Source organism: Ammodytes marinus, assembly GCF_949987685.1.
Source record: "Ammodytes marinus genome assembly, chromosome: 13".
In the NCBI taxonomy this organism is placed as follows: domain Eukaryota; kingdom Metazoa; phylum Chordata; class Actinopteri; order Uranoscopiformes; family Ammodytidae; genus Ammodytes; species Ammodytes marinus.
Window position 1 is genome coordinate 14,852,664 of NC_137217.1, and position 14,349 is coordinate 14,867,012.

The 14,349-nt window shown below is 39.5% G+C and overlaps 1 protein-coding gene across 2 annotated transcripts; it reads left to right on the plus strand.

The window, feature by feature from the left end:
• The first annotated feature begins 392 nt into the window (after window positions 1-392).
• Window positions 393-13,540, plus strand: LOC307259808 (uncharacterized protein). Of its 2 annotated transcripts, none has more exons than XM_080039813.1 (5): window positions 393-664; window positions 7,491-7,620; window positions 9,294-9,514; window positions 9,658-9,949; window positions 10,359-13,540. In XM_080039813.1, the coding sequence occupies exons 1-5, from the start codon at window positions 605-607 to the stop codon at window positions 10,520-10,522; spliced, it is 867 nt and encodes a 288-aa protein (XP_079895939.1). In that variant the 5' UTR covers window positions 393-604; the 3' UTR covers window positions 10,523-13,540. The 2 variants fall into 2 exon arrangements, with proteins under 2 accessions (XP_079895939.1, XP_079895940.1); XM_080039814.1 differs by having other exon boundaries at window positions 7,503-7,620.
• The last annotated feature ends 809 nt before the right edge of the window (window positions 13,541-14,349 follow it).

A 14,349-nucleotide genomic window follows, 5' to 3' on the forward strand; every position in this document is an offset into this window, starting at 1 on the left:
TATGTTTTCTACATACAACGCAAAACAGTCCAAATGTACATTATGTGAGGATGGGCAGCATTACCTAAATAACATAACAGTAGGCCTATAGTAGGGTTTTTTTTTGTTTGTTTTTTTACACTATTTTGCGACTTTAACGAAACGAATTTCCCTCCGTTTTGAATAAAGTAAAATAGGCCTCTCTCTCTCTCTCTCTCTCTCTCTCTCTCTCTCTCTCTCTCTCTCTCTCTCTCTCTCTGTATCCACCTTTTGATCTATTCAAAGATTGATGGATTGATGTGTGTCCATTGTGGAACGCCCCCAGCCTACCACCTCCTTCAGTGAACGTCACGCCGTGCTTACGTCACCGCTCAGCCACGCTGCTGCTGCTCAGCCAGACCAAACAACTTTTCCAGTAGAACTCCACATCACACCGTGTCCCCGTACGCCAAGGAACTGAGATTCAACAAAGCAACCGAAAACAACAGCGAAAACGTGACGAGGAATTAGCGGAGCGACATATCTTTAGCTTTCTCAACTCATAGATTTAGTTTTTTTCCCTCAATATAGCTATTTTATAGCCTATAATTTACTTCCCAATTGCCGTCTTTTATTGGAAGTTAAGATGAAGACTCTCCGGTTGTTGTTCCTCGTTGGTCTGGCGACTGGGTTTATCAGTGAAAAAGTAAGTATTTTCTTGTTTTTTTCCGGGTTGTTTGAAATATCGAACAACTTACGCTACGATACATTTTACTGTGTATTTATTTTACCCCAATACAACACACTTACATTAGTTAGCCGTTAAAGAATCGTTTAGAAAAGGCGTCCCTACGTAACCATTTTATTTGTGTTCAATTCCTAGTTCTCCCTGTTTTTCCTACCCAGACTCCCGATAAAACCACCGAGAACACGTTTTTTAAATGACCTATGTTATAGCTTACCGTCCGGGCTATTTCACTAAGCTAAGGCCATAGTCTATTTTGTTATCATACTTTCCTTAATTGGCCCACCTGGACTTCTCACGTGATTTAGTTGCTAAAGAAAAAGAAATAAAGAAGAAACCTGAAAATATGCATAGTTTTGTTTATGTTCCTCAACGACACCTTCTCGCACAAGAAGGAACATGTTTTGTTTACATCATTGTGAGAGATGTTATTTTGGCGAATAAAAGTTGACAGATTCTTACCCATAGCCTTGTGCATTTTAGGCCAAGTTCAGGCGTCCAGTTGGTGTCAAGTTCACACAGGGCCAAATTCTGTTCATCATTTAGCTCACAGCTTTGACATTTAAAACCTAAAGCCCCCTGACTTGACCTGAATATCTCAACCAGGCAGGGCTGCATGGGTCATGCTTTATAATGTAATTTAAGTGCAAAAAATTAAATATCCTGTTTCAGAAAATAATAGGTATAGGCTATATAACTGGGATTTAAAATCTAAGAATCACTAAAGCCTTCTGCCTGACCTTACAAATCCCAAACATCTTTCCCTGTATCGCCCCTCCTCCCTGTGTGTCTGTTGTAAAGCTGGAAAACACCTGGAAATGACAGGCTGAAGCAGTGCTGTATTGTCACAAGTGGCAATGTATCCTGCTGCTTGCATGATTTATTGTCTGCAGAATTCCCAAATGTGGGCCAGAGAACTTTGACACCTCTAGTCTACACAATGTGTTATGTCTATAATGTATGGACTTCACATTGTTATATGTAATATATATATATAATATATATTGTAATTGTAAAAAATGTGAGTGGAACCTGAGACCGTCTTGCTTGAACTGACAAGCATACACATTGGCAGAATTCTGAGTTGTGGAGGCAAAGAGGCAATAAATCAAGTTTAACCCTTAACGTTTTTTTCCCCCATGATGTTTAATCTGAGCATGTGATGTTTTACCAACTGATGTGAATAATTAAAAATAACTTAAACGTGTAGGCTACTTGTATCATCTTGTCATACTCTGCAGTGTGTGCTTTGATTCACCGTGGCTTCATGTCACCATGGAATCCATTCTGAAATTGCTGGGCGTGATGGGTCATTATGGCGTATATTAAAACTGTCTCTTCCTCTTTGTGTGGCTGTTGAATGACTGGTTAGTCAGTCAGTGGTGTTGCTCACAGATATGAAAGACAAATGTTGAAACAGGCTTTCTGAGCATGACAGCTTGTGTGTTGGTGGTTGTGTCATTTTCTGGCTCGATGACTCACAGTGAGTCCCACAGGGCTAGTCCTGACAAGCATGGGACTGTGTAGGATACACTGCAGTTTTCCCCCCTGGCCAAAGTTGGCAAAAGGAAGAGTATTACACTCTGCTCTCATTATTATGAATGATTATTTTAACAGTGCTACTAATACAAATGAAGACAACACATGATTTAACAGAGGAAGACCAAACTTAAATAACTAAGTCCATTGTCCATGATTGTAAAAATAGAAATGCTACCTGAAGATTCATGTGTTTTCAGTTTCAGTATGGTCACAACATATTAGTCACAACTCTGTTCGCTTCAGTTTAGTGTGAAGACTGAGCACGTCCCGCCTGAAAGCATCCGATTGGCCAGCAGACTGTTTCTATGACATTGTTATTGTGACTTTGTTTATTGCATGTCTGACTTTCAATCTCAGCATGTCCTCGAGGGATATTCATTGTCAAACACGTAAAACGAGACCAAAATTATTATTAAAACCTTTTCTCCACGACAGAGCTTTTAACATTTTTAAGCCTGATTTGAATGTCAACTTTTGCCAAATAGTGTGTGGAACAGGAACTTTCAGTATGCGGCCAGCAGATTCAAATAACTGTGATATACATCTCAATTAGACACTCAACAAAATCCTTTGTGTATTACAAAAGTAGATCCTCTCTGGCTTAGTATCTCACTTGTATGCCCATGTCTTTCTGTATACTACCAAGCTTTCTGTCCTAAGAGTTGTAACAAAAATGTAACATTTCTGTTTAGCTCGATTTGGCTCCGGCTTCTTTTATTGTCAAATAATCTTGCCTCTGTAAACCATATGGAGACCATAACGGCTGTTAAACAACTTAACAGACACAATTGGCGTTGAGGGGTCAGTCATTTTATGACTTGTAGCCCTTGGTCAAACACAGCCCCCTCGAAAGCAGCGCTGTGTGCTCCTGCGATGTGGATGGTGATGACAGGTTCTTCTGTGTACTTATGTTACACAATCCCTCTCTTGGCTCGACTGCTCCATCGTTATCAATGACTTCCAGATCATTTGGGAAATATTTTACTTTAATCAACCAGACACATAAAATAGGAATTTGTTGAGGACGAGATTTAATAATTCAATCCACCAAACACACTCGCAAGTCTTCCCTATTGCATGTTTGTGGTGCTTCATCACTGTTTCCAGAAAACTGTCTTCACATGGCCAAATCTCCAGGGATACCAGATGGTTATAGTCTTTGTGTGTGTGTGTGTGTGTGTGTGAGAGAGACATATGCATGTTTTCCAGATGTGTGTAACCTCCTGAGTGAGTCAAGTATTTCAGTAAACCCCTAATATATATATATATATATAACGTCTTCTTGGCAAAGAGAACAGACAGAGAAAGTGATAGCTGGTTTTATGGTGTTTCATTTCCTTGTAAACTGAATGTTGTGAGTCCCAGACATGTTGGTTTGTCATAAGAAAATATGTGAAGATGGTACCCTAAGCACAGAATTTGTGCTGGACCTTATAACGATAGATGTAACGTATTATTATTATTTTTTAGTATGTATTTTGCTGCCACTCGTTATGTTGACTTGCTTTAAAATCACATGCATTACAAGCTTTACATTAAAATAGACTTAAATAAAGATAAATAAGACATGAACTTTAATTGGCTTTCATGCCATAATTTGCCACAGCGCCTCTTACTGGAGTAGATCCTGAAATCCTCTTTGGAACTGAATCGAAAAATCGATTTTGAATCGGAAAAACGATTTTGAATCGAATCATGCACCCAGGAATTGGAATCGATTCGTGGGATTCCAAAAGATGCACAGCCCTAATTATCGTGTTTTACATTTAATTGCTTTTAGCATCAGTTTTATTATTTTTGTGATATTGTGCCTTGAAATACAGTATCTCACAAAAGTAAGTACACCCCTCACATTTCTTCAAATATTTCATTATATCTTTTCATGGGACAACACTGAAGAAATGACACTTTGATACAATGTAAAGTAGTTAGTGTACAGCTTGTATAACAGCGTAAATGTACTGTCCCCTCAAAATAACTCGACACACAGCCATTAATGTCTAAGTGGTGGCAACAAAAGTGAGTACACCCCTAAGCGAGCATGTTCAAATTGGGCCAAAAGTGTCAATATTTTGTGTTGCCACCATTATTTTCCAGCATTGCCTTAACCCTCTTGGGCATGGAGTTCACCAGAGCTTCACAGGTTGTCACTGGAATCCTCTTCCACTCATTCATGACGACATCAAGGAGCTGTTGGATATTAGAGACCTTGCGCTCCTCCATCTCCCGTTTGAGGATGCCCCAAAGATGCTCAATAGGGTTTGGGTCTCTGGAGACATGTTTGGCCAGTCCATCGCCTTTACCCTCAGCTTCTGTAGCAAGGCAGTGGTCGTTCGGAGGTGTGTTTGGGGTCGTTATCATGTTGCAGTACTGCCCTGCGGCCCAGTTTATGAAGTGAGGAGATCATGCTCTCCTTCAGTATGTCACAGTACATGTTAGCATTCAATGAACTGTAGATCCCCAGTGCTGGCAGCACTAATGCAGCCCCAGACCATGACACTCCAACCACCATGCTTGACTATAGTCAAGACACACTTGTCTTTGTACTCCTCACCTGGTTGCTGCCCCACACGCCATCTGAACCAAATAAATGTATCTTGGTCTCATCAGACCACAGGACATGGTTGCAGTAATCCATGTCCTTAGTCTGCTTGTCTTCAGCACATTTTTTGTGGGCTTTCTTGTGCATCATCTTTAGAATTGGCTTCCTTCTGGGACAACAGCCATGCAGACTAGTATGATGCAGTGTGTGGCGTATGGTCTGACTCTGAGCACTGACAGGCTGACCCCCCACCCCTTCAAGCCCTTCAGCAATGCTGGCAGCACTCAAACGTCTATTTTCCAAAGCCAACTTCTGGGTATGATGCTGAGCACGTGCACTCAACCTTCGTAAACTGGGCTGCAGGGCAGTATTGCAACATGATAACGACCCCAAACACACCTCCAAGACGACCACTGCCTTGCTAAAGAAGCTGAGGGTAAAGGTGATGGACTGGCCACACAAAATACTGACACTTTGGGCCTAATTTGAACATTTTCACTTAGGGGTGTACTCACTTTTGTTGCCAGCAGTTTAGACATTAATGGCTGTGTGTTGAGTTATTTGGAGTGGAAAGTACATTTACACTGTTATACAAGCTGTACACTGACTACTTTACATTGTATCAAAGTGTCATTTCTTCAGTGTTGTCCCATGAAAAGATCTAATGAAATATTTGAAGAAATGTGAAGGGTGTACTCACTTTTGTGAGATACTGTATAGTCTTATTAATGGTTATCGTGATTTCAACTGTATGGCCTAACTAGCCCCATTTCACTCTGTGTATGTTAGAGATTTTGTTTAAAGGTTGATGGAGTGTTTGTCAATTCATCATAGTAGCACCTAAGGTCACAGTAGAACTGGTTGTTGTGTCCTTTTAAGGGAGTCCTGCTCATTTGAAGTACAATGTGTCCAATCAGTAAAGTAAAGAGCTGGTCTCTTCAAAGCAATCTAAGAGACCAAGCAACCATCATTGTGGAACCTGGAGCTGTGAGTACACTATACAAGACATATCTCATCTTAAAACTATATTAGGTCATCCACATTCACTTTTAAGTTTAAAGACCGGGTGTTAGCTAAACAAACAAGGAAGCCATTACGAACATCACATTTGTACGCCTGCGGCACTTCCATTTTTGTGCTTGTGTGTGTTTAGAGTGACATAGCATCTGCTTTTGTAATCCCTGGTTGAAGAGGCAATATGAGATCTCCTTCTGCTACTTTAGTCAGCGCTGGCATTATGAGGCTGCTGTCTTTTGAAAGTCTGTGGATACATTTTCTGTTTGGCCTATCACACCATAACATCTGAACACAACATCTGGTTTATTTCATAATGTCTTTCTCTGGTTACATCTCAGTTAGCTCAAATAAAAGTCAGATATCTCAGAAGTCGCTAAAGTAGTTGAGCTGAAAAGTCTGTCTTGAGCCTTTATTCACGGTAGTTTATGGCCTGTTAAGTTTACATTTGCTATTTTTCTAGGTTCCTACCTCTTCAGACATCTGGCTTATTCTACTTTCATTCTGTTGTTTACATGCAAAAACATTTATCCACTCTTTATACATTTTCTCTCTCCTGTTAGCCTAAGGTATACTGCCAAATGAAAAGCCTGAGAATACTCCATTTTAATTACTGATGTATACCTTTAGTTCCCTTTTTAAGTGAACATTTTTAATTGTACAAATAGAATAGTACACCTCCTTAGGCATCTTCTCCTGTGTCAACAGCACCTGTTTTATGAGAAACATACAGTAGTGTCCCTGTCTCTCTCCTTTGCTTCTTTTCTCCAGTCTCCCCCCTTTCTCTCTTTCTCAGCACCTGTGTTAGTGGAAGCATAGTATGCATACCAGACATACTTTAGGTCTCAATGGGCCATATTCATCCATGCCTGTGTGGGTGCGTGTGTCTTACTAGTAACATCTGCGGAGCCATTCTCCTCTTTTTGAATTTCAGACTTATTATAAGGTTTTCTTTGATTCATGTGTTTTTGTCTGCCTTCGCTGATTGTTATACAACTGTCTTCACTGAAGTTATCATAGCTTTTTATATTTGACATCACACATCATATTTCAACGAGCTGATCAAAAAGTCATCTATACCGTACCTCATCTATTTAGCCTATGCCTGGTGTATCACATTTAAACTAGCTGCAGGTACTACACTAGCTTTGGTAGTTTTTTTGGTGGTTTTTTCATCGTGTGTGTGTGTGTGTTCCACTAGTCTTTGTAGCTTCTCTATCTCTCCCTCCACCTCATAATCACACTTAGATCTCTGCTGCCTGTCTGGCTCTGCGTAGCATCACAAATTACTGCCACAACACATGAAACACTCAAGAAACCAGCCTCCATAATGACACCAGTGAACACTCATATATATTTTATATATATATAAAATATATATGAGTGTTCACTGGTGTCATTATGGAGGCTGGTTTCTTGAGTGTTTCAAGTATGGCAGTATACTGCCATACTTGGCCAGCTTAGGTCATTGGTTGTGAGAAGTATTGTCTTACTCCAAGACTGTAGAGATGGCTGGTTCATGTGTTTTCCATTAGCCGAAAGAATTCTGCAAGTGTGAATAAAGGAGATCTATGTGTCTCTGTGTCTCCTCTCCCTCTCCTTGTCTGTCATTGTTAGTATTTCTCTCCTGCTTGAATAATAACGGCTGTGATTTTTATTTATTTTTTCTTCTCTCTTCTTCTTCTCTTGGTCTCTTCCCAGACAACCCCCACCACGCCAGATGACCTGTACCTGGAGGGCCGGACGTCAGGGGAACTCCCTATTGATGATGAAGATGGTGATGACGAAGACGGCTCAGGCTCTGGATCTGGAGACTACAGTAAGGACACTACTGTTTTTTTTTTTCAATTAATCGAAATCATTTTGTTTGTCTTGTCTTCATATTCTTTGTTTGAGCAGTTCTAGAAAATGTATAAATAACCCTCTAAATCCAATAGCTTCAAACTCAAATGTCCTAACAGGCAGTTTGTTTTCTGGATGTTTCCTCATCTCATGGTTACACTCGTCAAACAAAGGAGCGATATATGTTCTGTATACACAAGGGCTTGTATATGCAGAAATGCGGAAGCCCTCACTCAGTGTGCCAGATGTTTGTCCTGAGGTGATGTGGAGTTGCCCAACTGAGCTTTTATTGGAAGCACACAGATGTCAGATACTCTCTGCCTTTATTGTCATGACTCACCTTTATGCCTGTAGTGAATAATGGGTTTAAACGTGTAGTTCATTCAGTGAGATCACAATAGAAACTAGAACGTGGTTTGGTAAATTCCAATAACATTGAATTCCTCTTGCACGTAAAATAACTGGTTGATTATCTTCCAAAGAACACATTTTAACATCGTCTTAGCAGCCCCTTTTACACAGCCAGTGAAATCTGGGAATATGCTGGAATTTCGGCCCTCCGCCCTGCTGTATAAATGGGACCGTTGCGGAACGGGGGCCGAGAGGCGCAACAGATTGTTCCGAGAATTTTACTACCTTGGGGGGTAGTAAGATTGCCGACACAATCTGTTCCGCATCTCTGTATAAATGCGGCCAGCCTGTTGTTGCGGAACAGGGGGGCGTTTGATGTTCCATAGCCCAAGTTCTAAAGCGACCATGTTAGCAGTTGAAGGACGTGTGTTTAACATTAACCATGGCGGCCTGATGTCCCGTAAAAATCACCAAATAAAAGGAATGGCGTATAATCTAGCTGGTCATAAGGTCCGCTGCTAAATCCAAACCCCCACGCTTCATTTTGCAGACTTTATGAGTCTATTTCTGCCCCGGGGAAGTTGTACAATGAAGTGGGAAAGTAAGCTAGGCTGCGACCGGATCGCCGCCGCACTTATTATCCTAAGTCTGAGCGTACACTTTATTTCTGTCTACAGTAACGTGACTTCACACACTGTGTGTAGGCCTATGTGTATGTTTATGTCTGAATGGCAGAGCGCTGCCCTCAAAGAGACTCGCTCACAGCCAACCTGTCACACAAAAACACACACGCACACACACAGGTGAAGCAGTGAGCGGAGTGATTTTGTCAGTTTGGTTAACATTCCCAAAGAGCGGCGCTAAATGTTTACGTCACACCTGACGCTGCTTACAAGCACCTCTTTCATTCCGGAACACTGTGTAAAAGGCTCTTGTGATGCGCCAGCAGGCCGGCGTTGCTTGGTTCTGTGCAAATAACACAAAAGCAAGCAAAGCCGGCATATTGGCGCACTGTCGTTCCGTCAATATGCCGCAATCTCTGTGTAAAAGGGGCTGCTGTCTAATATACACCAGAAATGTAAACTTGTCAGGGATGAAAAAAAACTGCACTTTTTTTTCTTTTTCTTTGATGTAATTCATTCTTACATAATATAAAACATTTCTCAACACATAAAGAATTGATAAAAAAAAATGAAATCAACAAGAACAGCAACAACACATTTAATGAGGTCCAAGATAAGTAATGGTACATCACTTGAAAGTATTGAATTAATAGTGGTGACTATTTCTCCATCTCAGCTTTCGGCGATTTATCAGATCAGGAGGAGATGCTCAAGAGGTTCCTCAACTACTCTAGGACCACAGTATCCAAAGAAATGGTTCCAGCGGAACCACAATCAACAGCAGACTCTCCCCGCAACACACCAATCACAAGAGCAGACAGTCAGGATCGACCAATCACTGTGGAGGAAACGGAGACAACACCAGTCATACCTGATGGGGACAGCAGGGACATGGAGGTGGGATAAAGATAATTCTTTCATACTAAAATCTTTATTACCCGGGTCCTGAAATAAACTACTTGTATACTGTTCAAAATCTTTTAAAACATTTCAGCAAATATAACAAAATTGCATATAAATGAGCGCTTCTATTCCTCCAGGTGCCAGGTGTTGTCCCCACAGCTGAATTCCCAGAGAGAACCAGTCCAAGCTCCATCACTGTGACTACCAGTGAAACTACTGCAGCCGACATTGGTAGCGACCTCGGCGAGGACAACAGTCTGGACAGGTGGGACGTCTCCACAACCAAAGCCAGTGGAGATGAAGGCCAGAGCAAAGAGATGGACAATGAAATTGTGGCAAAAGATGGCAGAGGCAGCAGAATATATGAAAAGAGTGTTCCCGAAGAGGTGACATCTGAGAACATGTGGGAGAGGACGGAAGTGCTGGCAGGTAAGGACAGATCGGCACTAGGCTTTGTTTCATCTTTATTGTCCTCACATGTGTAATTCATTGGGAACAGTATTTAAACAGATACATTTTTATGAATAAAGTTTAATTCATAGGAGTTGTATAATTTGCCATCAGGTTATTTTCTGTTAATGCCAAGTTCTTTCTTTCTTCTTAAAGGTGCATTATGCAGTTTCAGGGGAGAGGGATTTGTTTACATTGGAAGAGCCTGTAGTTGGTTTACAAAACATATATTTATCTATATGTTATTCTTAGTATTGAATAATTATATCATCATAAATCAAAAGTAAGACTTGAATGTTTTTAGACAAAAAAAAAATCTTGAATTGCCTTTGCAACCGTTTTTACATTCAGTTAAGTATATTTGAATGTTTCCTTTTGTCTATTGCAGCTGTGATAGCATGTGGAGTGGTTGGATTCCTCTGTGCAGTTTTCCTCCTCCTCCTCATCGCCTACCGTATGAAGAAGAAGGACGAAGGTAGCTACGACCTGGGAGACACCAAACTTTCATCAACATCATATCAGAAAGCACCTACCAAGGAGTTTTACGCCTGAACTGACCAATAGGGACTTAAAATGGAATCTGTTTCCTCCCGATCAGGACTGAGTACGGATCTAAAACAACTGAAGATGATGCCTCTCGATGAAGTTTGAAGTCAAGCACCCCTTCTGCATTGCTTCTTCTATTTTTTTTCTTTCATCTTTTCTAACTTCTTCCTCTGTGCTGCCTTTTCACATATCTATATATATATATAATGTTCAGTGTTTGTGAAAAAGAGATTATAAGAAAACAAATAAGACCATTCAAATACATTCCTATCATCCAAATTCTAAAGAAGGAGTTAGACGATACACCTTCACAACGGTTCTAATCTAGGAAAGCAATTGATAACACTGTGCCTTTTTAGACGTCCTTTACTTCTCTATGCTGAACCACGCTGGGCTGGACTTTGTTCTGCATTAGAGACAAATCGATTGTCCCATTTAGCAGAGCTACAGCTTGAACTGTACCACCTCAGCTCAACAACCTTAAATAGACATAATGCATTTTGAAAGCTGTTGATATAAACGGTACCACATATGTGATTAGTATTATATAAAGGGCCTCGAAAAATGTAAACCCTTTTTATTTGACCTTTTTTGAGGCCATGTTTGCTCTTTCAAAAGGTTTTTTGTTACATTTCATTTTCTGTATGCATTCTTTGCTGAATTGAATTTTTTTGTTGTAATTAGGAATGAGTGTGTTTTTTTTAATAAGCTGTCCAGTATTGTTATGAGATATTGTGTTACTCTGCAGGTACTTTTGTTGTTTTCTTATAGATATTTGACACTTATAGAATGACCAAATATAAATGTGCTTTATTTGTCTTTTGAAAAATTATTTTTAGAGCTTTACTATGTGTTTTGACATTTTTAAGAATTTATTTTCAAATTAGCCATTTTTCAAGAGGGTTTCCAGTCTTCATTGTATTTATACAGTGGATGCCTTAAACAAGTAATAGTCCCTCAACCTTGCATTTGTCCAACTTTGGTGATATTTTCAGGACTATTTTATTTGGTGACTGAGTGTAGCAAGTTTGTGGGGACAGGATTGCTTCGGTAGAGCCACAGCTAATGACTATAATTCAGAAACCGTAGAAGTGACCAAAATTTCTGACACACAGCCAAAGCACATTCCTTTCTTACTGTCAACTGTACACAGCCACATTAGCATTTTTGAGCTTAAAGGGACAGTGAAAGCATTTAGTGTTTCTTGCAGGGCATCTTAATCACACAGTTGGATTGTAAAGTTTAAAATGTGTTTGGTTATTGATATCTGTTTGATACTCTACTTTATCAAGCAGTGTAATTTTGGGATTATCCCAAATCAGTTATTTATTCACTAATTAAAAATAATTACCCAGTTGGTTACAATACTACTCTAGGTGTGAGCATGTCAGATTTATAAACGTGTTTCCTAAATTCACAGTCTTGACCTCAACCATAGGAGCATTGGACCTTTTTTAGAGACTTCTAGTCCTTCAGCACAAGACGGTTAATAGCAAACGACAACAGGGTGATATTCCCCTTTGATAGCACATTATCTTTACTTATATATGCCCTGTTGAAATAAATATTTTAGCCGAAATATATGGGAATCTTCCCTATTCATATTCTTTGGTGAATTTTAACCAGCTACCTGTTCATCATGTGTCAAAGAACAATACTTTTCATATCAGCCTCTTAATGGAAGGGGCGACATGTTGCCTTGAAGCAGCTCTATTGGTGGCCTTTAAAACCTCTATGAAAAGGTAAAATACATTTAAAAACAACTTTTGTTAACAAGATGACCAAGATCAGTGTTCAGTGCATACAATGAGGTGGGGCTAGCAGTTGAACTATGACCTGACCTGCCTGTAATCCAAACATTCACATTGTAATTTTATTGTTTGTTTTTAAGTTGGTTTTATCTTTGTTGCCTTTACCTCAAGTTTAATGTCATAACTGTTAGAATGGTGTAGGCATTTCCTTAAAGGATTATAATGGCTATTTGTGTTTGTTTTTTGATGGTCCTATCTGTCGTGCAGTTTTTAGCAGGTTTATTTGTGTTGAACAGTTTTGATCCCCATCATGTGACGATGTAAAGTCAGCTAAATTTGGTGCGTGAGGCCAAATGTATTTCTTGCCCTTTAGTCGTGGCTACTTAATAGTGTTTATATGATAGAATTTCCTTTGTCATAGTAGAAACAAAAAAATATATTTGAGAGGGGTTCTATTTTATTTGAATGCAAACTACCTATTCTCTATGGCTGGAATAAACAAGACAATCTTATCACTAACCCACTGTGACTTATTGTTGATGACATTTGTTGGGTGCTTGAATCCTCTGTGCCTCACAATACATCATATACATTTAGAGAACTCTTACAGGCTTAGTGTTTTGCTTTGTACAGAACCACACCTGTAAAATATGTCCACACCAATGGAAATGTCTGACGTAACCCAGTAGGTTAAGATAATGGGTTAGCCCTTGCTGGCAATCCAACAAGTGATGACACACAATAACTTTTCTCTTCCAGGATCTCTGTAAGTGTATACTCTACTATAATTTATATGTATTAATTACATTTTCTTAGACTATAATCCAGGTTAGTATGTTGGTGACACATTGGGATTGTATAGCATTAACTCGATGTCAAAGCCTCTTTGTGCCTACTGTTTGGTTTTTTATATTTATGTTTTAAGCGTATTTAACGGGCCTTGTTTCAATTCATTTTCAATTTCATTATCAAGCATTTAAAAAGTTTATTTTTTTCAAATTAATGCATTTAAAATATGATGAAAGTAGAATACCAAGTTCCGTGTAAATATATTGCCATTGCATTTTAGTTTAAATAGAAGTTGAATATGAATTGAATGGAGCCTTGAGGTCGACTCTTACACATCGGTGTGGGACCAACCAAAAATCAACTTGCAGAAAAAACTGGTGACATAAGCACACAAAGTGCCCAATGGAGAACTGTGTTGATGAATTGGTGTATCCTATGAGATTCACTACTGAATAAAAGATGTGGCTTTAAATGCAATTCTAAACCTGCCTGTTTCTCATTGTTGTGGCTTTGGATTACATTCCTTCTTCGTTCTCATAAAAACATTCACTCAACACCATGTTTGCTAATGTCCAAGTGCCTCCCTGTCCCTTCTATTTTCTGTCCTTTTATTGACCCTTTTCACATTAATTCCCCCCCCCCCACCCTGTTTGTTTGTTCACTATGTGAAAAAAGGAATTGCCAAGACTTGATTCATGAGTAATTCGACAGAAAGTCATTGTATCATGTCAACTGGACTACACATGTGTATTTGGTTATGAGCTATTTAGGTCAGCTGCAGGTAAAAGCATTCCCTTTTTAGCTTTTGTTTCGACTTGTTTGCACAGTAGCAAAGAAAAACATTTCCTCCCAGGTTCAAGACACATCCTCATACAAATGTAGGCGCCAGAAAAAGAAAAAAAAAAGGTTTTCAAACCACCGTGTTAAAACATGAGCCAGCAGCATGCGAGTGGAGCCAAATGGTCAGATGTTTTCCAAGAGATGAAGTTGCAGAGAAGAAAGCACAAATGGCAGGGGAAGCAATGAAAAAAGAGGCTGATGACCATCTTATCTCATTCAAAAGCAAATGGCTTAAAGTAAATAGATGTTAAAGTTGTGTAGGTAAATCCACAACATTCTATAAAAACAGTAATTTAGTGAAATTGGGTGTGAAAAATAAAGATTCCTGTTACCATTCTCACAGTGATTCCATTGACTTTAGAGAAACGCAGAAGATTGGTGGTAGAGAAATGAGGGGGATTAAAAACCGCGGAATGGGATGTGGGAAGAGAAGTGCTGTGTTTTCTTTGTCGA